The sequence below is a fragment of the Lupinus angustifolius genome, chromosome LG03, assembly GCF_001865875.1.
Source record: "Lupinus angustifolius cultivar Tanjil chromosome LG03, LupAngTanjil_v1.0, whole genome shotgun sequence".
NCBI lineage: Eukaryota > Viridiplantae > Streptophyta > Magnoliopsida > Fabales > Fabaceae > Lupinus > Lupinus angustifolius.
Window position 1 is genome coordinate 6495636 of NC_032011.1, and position 9781 is coordinate 6505416.

The window sequence follows — 9781 nt, forward strand, 5'->3', positions numbered from 1 at the left end:
AACAGATTTCAGTTACTCTCTAACATCCCGTTAATCGATTAACAGGCAACATAATCGATTAACTGGGTGCAAAACAACTTTTCTATATAAAATGTACTTTTAATAGATTTCATATACGAATTAATACATTTATTCATATTAGAATTGCTAAGTTGCATATTTTCGTATTCATGTATGTCATATAGGCAGAGAGAATTGCATGTGAGATTAGAGTGAGATAATATTATGCTTAGGGATTAACATTTCATCCATTGCATATTATCAAATGTGTTCATCATCGTATCTTGTTCTTGCATGATTCTTTCATTACTGTTTAAAGATTTCTTAAGGGTAGAAATGACATGTTCTTCATGATTTTGATCTTATACATATTCTTAGTAATTGTGAGATTTGTATAGGTTTTATAGCTTATTCTTTCTTGTAATATTTGAGCTATTTTGAGCTTCACATTACTCTGTTTTTTGTGTTGTTTGTGTAACAAGGAAAGCCGTCTCTTGGTATCGTACCACCAATGAGATTAGAGAGTCTTTACCAAGACTTGGAGGTCTTGAGTTTAGAACATACTCTTGGTTGGGGCTGGATCGTAGAAAAGGTTTTCCTCGGTGATGGGTAAGGTCAAACCAAGGTAGAGGTTCTGGGAACTCAAGAAGGTAGTGTTCAAGGTCTTGTAATTGGAAGTGTGTATGTAAGATACATTGGCTTCAATTTTAGTGAAGAAAATCTCTCAGGTCAAAGGGGAGGATTGGATGTAGTTTTGTAGTGGACCGCAAAACGATCCAGTATAAAAACCTTGTTGCAGGCTGTTTCTTTCCCTTATCTCTTTACTTTTTTTAAGTAGCTTTTAATTGCCTATTGTAGCTGATATTTTGAATATAGTATTAGTGCTAAATAAAGGTCATTTGTGTTCAAATATATATGTTATATCATTTCTGTATAATCTATAATTGGTTGTGTAATTGAGTCATTCAGCAAGTGCTAATTCTGTGCGACTTAATCGATTAAGTCATAGCTTTAATGATTATCTGAGTGATTTTCCAAAATAGGACTTTGGTGCAAATAGCGGTAAGTGAGAACCATGACACCTATTCAACCTACTTCTAGGTGTATTCTGACACTAATATCTAACAAGTATTACATTGTCATTTCATTTAATTGCATTAATAAAATACGACCAATGTTTTAAATTGTGGATATAATTACATTTACTGCAAATTTAGAAAATTATGGAAAGATACAACTGATGAAGCCATTAAAATTGTGATTATCGAATGCAAATTGAAATATTAGACTCGACTTCACCATGACGAACTTATTGGAGAGTCCAGAGATGGTGAAGGCACATAAAATTATCCAATGCTATCTAGTTAGAGTTGAAGGCTTGAAGCCATTACCTTTGCTTACTTTTTGTGTAATAAAAAATGGAAAATGATATATTATCTTACTAAATCTTTTTATAAATTTTCTTAACTTATAAGAAATTGACATATATTATAAAACGTTACTTTATTTATTAATGATTTGTTTACAAATCATATATATCATTTCTTTATGGATATGATGATTTATGAGGGCTTATTAGGAGGATATAATCACTCATAAAAAAATATCCGATGCTAACTAATAAAATAATATGTTAAACCTTAGGCCCCTGCGTGGAATTAAGCAATCATGTTCAAACGTTCCTTTCATTGGAATAACTAAAGATTTTAAGACTGGTAGCTCAAACTTCCTTTTCAAAGCTGATGACACTATATAATAATTAACAAATGATTTTTTTGGTCTTAGGCTCTTAGCACTTAGTTATAATTGATACTAAAATTAACTTAATAATCACCTTTGTTTTAAATTGTACTTCATAATTACAATTATAATCACTAGCATGTTGATACTCTTGTGCTTGTTAATTCGTTTTTCTATCATTTGTAATATGTAGTTTGTACGTTATAAATGATAAATATAATATTTTGTATTAAATTTTTGTAATTTGCAGTTGAATTTATTCAATTAATATAATGTTAAATTTTTTTAAATACACTTTCAAAATAAGAAAATAATAATTGTAAAATAAGAAGATGTAGTTTTTTTTTTAAAAATAAAAACACAATATAGAACCATGATGAAGTAATTATTTTATATTTTCCATTAGTATACATATTATTATATTATTATAGTTTCAAGGGTCTAGGTAACGCAATTGAGGCCACACTATTTGTATTTTCAAGCAACTTCCACAATTATAGTAAACAGGCAACTTAAACACATCCACAACTGCAACCAAACCTTAAACAAATATAATTAAAAAAAGGAGTTAGACTCCTCTCCATTAATGGAGAGGCAAGTTGAGAGAAATACACTAAAAACTCAATAGATAATAACAGTTATGACATTTATTTTTCATTGAAATTGTAATTTTGATCTTAAAAATACACTATAAAATATAATTTGCCTCTCCATTAATGGAGTGGACTCTTCCTCTTAAAAAAGAGCTCGCCCTTGCACTAGTATATATATATGACTTCATGAGTGTATAACTTAACATGAAAAGAAACAGTTAAACAACTACTAGAAAATGGCTACCACAACATCCTCTGTTTCTAATAACCAGGCTCACGATAACAAACCCCTTCCACCGCTCCCATCACCACCGGAGAACGTGCGCATCGACGATGCCGCCGCCTCGCTTCCCTCAGGTTCCGGTGACAAGGGTAACGGCCACTCCCCGCCGCAAGAAAAGCTGTGCATGGACGACATGCTAGAAAAGTACTGCGGGGAGTTCGGACGGTGGCAGATAAGGCAATTCATTCTGGTCAGTCTTGCATGGATCCTGGAGGCATTCCACTCCATGGTGATGATTTTTGCTGACCATGAACCTAACTGGAGGTGCCTCTCCGGCTCCTCCGGTTCAGGATGCTCCGCCACCACCACGAGCGTCTGTCACCTGAAACCGGGTTCGTGGGAGTGGGTGGAAGGACGCAATAGGTCCACCGTGTCGGAGTGGGGATTGATATGTGGTGATAAATTTAAGGTTGGACTTGTCCAAGCGTTGTTCTTCCTCGGCTGTGCTATTGGTTTGGTCCACTATCTCTTTGTTCATCTTTCTCGTCCCTAATGATTCTTACCCGCAACAAATCATAATTTAACATTTACCTGTTAAGTTTAACTACGAAATTCTTTATTTGTAAAACAGAATTTAAATTTCAGCCGACAAGTAGGAAAAGCAACAGCGCGTGTTGGGTCGGGTTTGTACATACCCAAATCCGAACCTGAAATTCAAAATCCCAACTTGAACCCAAACTCAACGGGGTTGAAAATAAAAATATCATCCCCGAACTCGTCGGGTTTCGGGTAAACCGAACCCAAAAATGTTAAAGTATTAAGGAAAATATTATTTTCGTGTAATTTTTCTCTAACATTTCTATTTTCTCTTGTATTATTTCATTTTTTTTTATGTTTGAAGATCCAATAGTATGTAAATTAAAATTAAAAATTAAAAATAATTGGCAAATGATAGAAATTTCAATTTTAAATTGAATTACCTTACTTCGGGGCGGGTTCGGGTTAGGGTCTTTGCTATACCAAACCCGAACCCGAACCCGAAATTTAAACTCGGGTAAAACTCGAACTCAATCACATCGGGTTTTCCCATTAAATTCGGGTTCGGTTTGGGAGGGTACCCACAGGTTCGGTTCGGGTGGGTACCCACATCTCCCAAACCAATCAAACTTCATAAAATAATATTAAAATATTAATTTTTGTTTTTATAAAAAAAAATTAAATGAATAGAACTTTCTCATTAACTTAAAATATTAATTGGGACATGAATGACAATATATGATACCCATCCAAAACAAATATGAGTTTAACACTCAAAAGAATAAGGGCAAAGAAAGTTCTAAATATTTTGAAATGTAATTTTATTAAAAATAAAATCTGCACTATTAATTTTTATTTCATGCCACATGTTAGATCTGCATCAAATACTATATTCTCCATTATCAAAGATTATCTCTACTCAAAGTATTGAATCTCACTCCTAAAAACTTTAATCATGTTAAAATTTGAAGTATAAAAATGGAAAATTATTGTTGTACCGTTAAATTTCTACAATTATGCAGACAACCTACCTGCATATCTTTGTTGTGACATATACTAGTCGTTCATTTTAGTAAAAATTATTGTTTACTTAATTAGATATGATATTTTATCTGAATAAAAATATGTAAATTTAAGATAAAATGTAACTTTTATCTATAGGGATATATGGGAAAAAAATTAGTTTTTATTAAAGAATTCATTTTTGTTACCATGGATTAGGAAATAAAAAGGTTTAGAAAAGAATAGATATAACACGGGGTTGTATATAAAATATACTAATTTTAGAACATATATCATGTATGTTTTTTTGTTGGCGAAGAGAAACTGCATAACATGTTTGTTTCATTTTGTCCTTTCCACTACGCCCTTCACTTCCCAAAAGTCCAAAACCATGTTAAAATAATTTCTTTTATGGATAATGAAAATTAATGTGTACTTTTATTCAACAAAAAATGGAAATAAAATATTTAGTTCCACAATAATAAGGAATTACAATTTTCTTCTTAGAGGATAATAAAGTTGTATTTATCAATTAAGAATGTTTCTATTTTTAAATAATTATTAATTAAATAGCAAAACAAGACTTCTAAAGTATGGGTTTTTTCCTCCTTATAAATATTTTACCATTGAGTTAATTCCAATGGAAAGGAGAGTAAAATAATTTCTCATTTAAATTAACACATCAAATTTGTATTTCTTTATGAGTAAAAAATATATACACTGATGATAGTGTATGAGTTTTTATACATTGTCAATGCATTATCCATGTACTGATTGTATATAAATATTTATACTTATAACACATATATATTACACTATTTCTTTATTTAATGCTATCAAGAGTAATATTAAATTTTATTAATATCAATACTATTAAAATAATATTTTATTAAAGTTCATATTTCAATAATAAATCTTTAATGATTACTATATTTTTGGTGGAGTTATTTTAATTTTAATTTTGTAAGTTTCAAACTTATTTGATTCATACATAATATAATGAGGGAAGAATGACCGAGAGGAATACGTTTCTTAAAAATGAATGTGATAAAATAATTAGAGTCTCATGTTAATTAGATATGTATTCATAAAAAAACAAATATACTCATTAAGTCATTATAGAGTGACACTTTCTAATAAATATATATATTTTGATAATTATTGTTGTAAGTAGTCATATCAAAAAGTAACATTGTTATACTAATTCGTTTTTTAATGTTTGAATGTAAAATGACACCAACTTTCATTAATACAAAGAAAAAAAGTTATAAAACATAATTTGAATATTTCACTAAGCGAGAACTATTTACTAAGACGATATCCTAAAGCAAGAAATCCTAACCATGTTGTCATTGTCTCACTGAGCCATGTTAGACTCGCTTAGCGAGAGATAGTCTCGTTCAGTAAAAACATGCATATCGCTCAGCAAAAAACAATCTTGTCGAGCGAGTTCTACTTTGGAGTTTGCATTTTGTGTGTTTTAAAGAAATCCATAGTTTGGTAAACCCAACATATTCCGGAAGAATTCAACATGAATGAATTTAAGTATTGTCCCACCAAGAATTATATTTTGAGCTCATCCTAAAAGACATAAATTTATCCACACAAATATTTCATTTCCTATAAATATGAGATACTTTGAATTTTGTTTCTCGTTTTTGAGATAAGTAGTTCGTAATTTCTCCATTTGTTTATGAGTACTAAGGCATTTTAATTCCCCCTACTTGAATATTTATGGAAACAAATAGACACAATTTTGCCCATAAAAAACAATAGACACAATTGACATAATGTACTTATCCAATTTTGTTTGACATAAGATAAGATTTATTTTTAAATTGGAATAAAACGGTAGAGCACTTTACCACTATATAGTTGTCAAAATACAAATGATATCTTTCCCTTTTCTTTACAATGTAAGTTTAATGATAACTTGTACAAAGTAATGTGAATTAATCATTTAGAATAATTTGATATTTTAATTTCAGGTGCTGGAATATTTGGTCACCTCTCAGACTCCTTTTTAGGAAGGAAAGGTTCTCTCATAGTGGCTTGTATCCTAAACACTATCTTTGGTTGCTTAACAGCATTGTCCCCTAAATATTGGGTATATGCCCTTTTTCGTACCCTCACTGGCTTCACCGTTTCCGGTGTTGGCATCAATGTCTTCGCACTCGCTAATGAACCAGTGGGCCCTTCAAAGCGTGGTGTTGCTGGAATGTCCACCTTCTACTTCTTTCCATCTGGTGTTGCAATTCTCTCAGCCATTGCTTACTTCTTCCAAAAATGGCGCCATCTTTACATTGCTTCTTCCATTCCTTCTATCCTCTTTGTGATCTTTGTCATTCCTTTTATATCAGAGTCACCAAGATGGTACCTTGTTCGGGGGAAAATAAATGAAACAATGAAGCTCATGTCCACCATTGCCGCCACCAATGGGAAGCACCTTCCTAGTAACGTTATCGTCGCACTTGACCAAGAATTAGAATCTATCCCAAACGATGGAAAAGAAGGATCATTTACACCAAATAATAGCAATGAAATATCACCCAAACCAAATGGCGACAAAGAGGCATCACCCATACAAAATGATGGCAAAGAAGAATCATTTACACCAAACAATAGAAAAGAAACATCACCCAAACCAAATGGCGACAAAGAAGCATCGTGTATACAAAATAAAGGCTCGGGTACTGAAGAAACTCACAAGAATAAAACCTATGAAAACAAAGATGCAATTTCTGGATCAATATTGGATGTAATTCGATCCCCAGCCACACGTATAAGGTTATTCCTCGCAGTGGATCTAAGCTTCTTAGTCTCTTTGGTGTACTATGGTCTAAGCTTGAATGTTGTGAACATGGGAGTCAACCTTTACATGAATGTGGCGCTGAATTCACTGTCAGAGTTACCTGCCTTCATGATAACAGCATTGTTGTCGAACAGGTTTGGTAGGAAACGGTTAATTCTAGGGACAATGTGGTTCAGTGGGTTGTTTTGCTTAATAGGGAGTTTTATGAAGAAAGTTGGTGTATGGAAGGTTGTGAGAATGGTATGTGGAATTCTTGGAATATTTGGGATGGCTGGAACTTATAATCTGTTATTGATTTACACTGCAGAACTGTTTCCAACGGTTGTAAGGAGTGTCTCACTTGGTTGTGCGAACCAAACATCACAAATGGGGGCTATATTGGCACCATTTGTGGTGGTTTTGGGAGGTTGGTTGCCATTTGGGGTGTTTGCAGCATGTGCGATATTTGGTGGGATGTTTACAATATTTCTGCCTGAGACAATGAACAAACCCTTATATGACACAATTGCTGGACTAGAGGCTTCAATTGTATGATATTGTCCCTACTTGCTGGTTGTGATTATATTGGTAAGATGTTTCATTCTGTGTGCACATTTTCACACCGATAACAATTGTGATACCATGTATCATGAATAGTTGTGATTGATAAAAAAATAATTATTTTTTAAATTAAATATATATTTTTTGATCAATCATAGTTAATGATATATGGAATGATATATATCATTAATTAGAAGATATGCTATATATTTCTAACCTATTTTATTATTTTATGTGATTTGGTTAAATTTGATATGACAGAAAAATAATACATTTTTTTGATTCAGCTTTCCACGAAACTTTGAAGAATGAAGAGTAAAAGAATGTGCTACCAAACCCTTATACAAAGATCAACTTATTAAGCTTGTTAATCCTGGGCGAGTTAAATAAGAAAAAAAGGGTGTACATAACATTTGTACTTTATTATGTTATTTTAAAGTCGTGGTTCATTTACTTCATTATGCAAGAAACTCGAATCGTCTTTAAAATATTTTAGGTTCGAGTTTGTACATAGAAAATAATAGGTGTTGGAATATCTTTACCTCCACTTTGAGATGAGTAGGGATATTGAAGACTCAAATCTTAACTAAGTAATGTGAAAAAAGCATCATGATCACTTAAATGTGAATTTCGCCTTATATTTAAACACTCACATGATCACTTAAAAAAGTCATGCACATTTATATTTGAATCTTGACCATATTAATTGTTCATATTTCTTACAAGAAGAACTGTTCTCATTTGATTCACTATATATATAAATTGATACATCTCATTTATCTAACGAGACAAACTGTATTTAACTTAAAGTTCATTCTTTCATTTAACGAGCTTAATTTTTATCTCAAGTTCGAATCGTTTTGATTATAAAGCAAATTTGTCAACCTAAATAAAGAATCGAATTTCATAAGATATTAAGTTGGTTAAGTTAGTTTTCAGTTATAGCTACAACAACAAAGTAAGAAGCGCACCCTATTGCTGACAAAATAGAGGGTTTGTTTGCATAGAGTTTCAAGCTTTGAGAGACAAGAGAGAAGACGGAGGTTTGTGTGTCTTTGTTTTGGAATTTTGGTTTCATGCTAATGTTTGGTTTCTCTAGATGTGTTATGTTGTCTTGGTTTAGTCCACTATCTACTACTAGAGACGGTTGAACTCCACTAACATACAAAAAGAACTTGAGAGTACACGTTCCTTTATCCTCCCACTCATGAATTCTAAACACAACCAAACTTTCCAACATGTACTCCGGAAAGAATCAATTGATTCAGTCTCTTTTGAAAATCAACTTTTATTACAAAACGAAGTCTATTAAATGATCAACTACTTCATTACACATCCAACAATGAACAATTGCCTAACTGCAACAAAAGCACATGTACATTAAGAAATAAAAGAATTCACAAAAGATTCGAAATTGCCAGCCACACTCATATGGGTTTTTATGGGTTACGCACCTAACTCAACTGCAAAAAAATGGCAGACATAACAAAAATCAACTTATTGGCAACCCCATCTATTAACAATATAATAAAAAGAACCCCCTCATGCCATATGTCACTTTCTCCTTCCCTCATACCACATGTCACTTTCTCATTCTCTCATGCCACATGTCACTTTCTCTTTCCCTCATGCCACATGTCACCTCCTCCTCACATATTTTTCTTTCTACTTTTTATACATATTTTTCTTCATACTTTTTATATATTATATATTATATATTTTATATGCTAATAATAATTTAATATTAATTAGTGATCGGTTCATGTCGCTACCTCACTAAAATTGAGTGTTTACAACATCTATGTTTTGTTATGTTAAAAAGTAATAGTCATTGAACATTAGATAAATTAAAATCATTTTTCACATTCAAATTATTTCTTTACATTAATCTATCTATATAATTTAATGTTTACCATTAATCTAAGAATAATTGTACTTTTTCACCTCATCAAAGTTTTTTGACATTTTTCGCACTGAATTTTAATATTACAGTTCAGATTCTTTGAATTTTAATTTTTCTCTATTAACAACATAATAAAAAAAAACTCCCTTACGTCACGTGTCAATTTCTCCTTACATTTTTTATGTCACATGTTACATCCTCCTCACATTTTTTCCTTCCTACTTTTTATATATTTTATATGTTAATGATAATTTAATACTAATTGTAGAAAATTCAAATTAAAAATTATCAATTTAATTTTTTTATGTACTTAAACATGCAAATAAATAAGTAAGATGTATATTCTTAATAATATGAATATATGAGTAATATGTGTGTTTTAACTATGCGAATACATGGGTAACATGTGTTTTCTTAGTAATGCGAATGTA

At 31.4% G+C, this 9781-nt stretch overlaps 1 protein-coding gene across 1 annotated transcript; it reads left to right on the forward strand.

The window, feature by feature from the left end:
* On the forward strand, positions 2550-7982 carry LOC109343280 (organic cation/carnitine transporter 4-like). The gene is made up of 3 exons (XM_019581503.1): positions 2550-3068; positions 6084-7474; positions 7743-7982. Exons 1-2 carry the CDS (start codon positions 2570-2572, stop codon positions 7439-7441), a joined length of 1857 nt encoding a protein of 618 aa, XP_019437048.1. The 5' UTR covers positions 2550-2569; the 3' UTR covers positions 7442-7474; positions 7743-7982.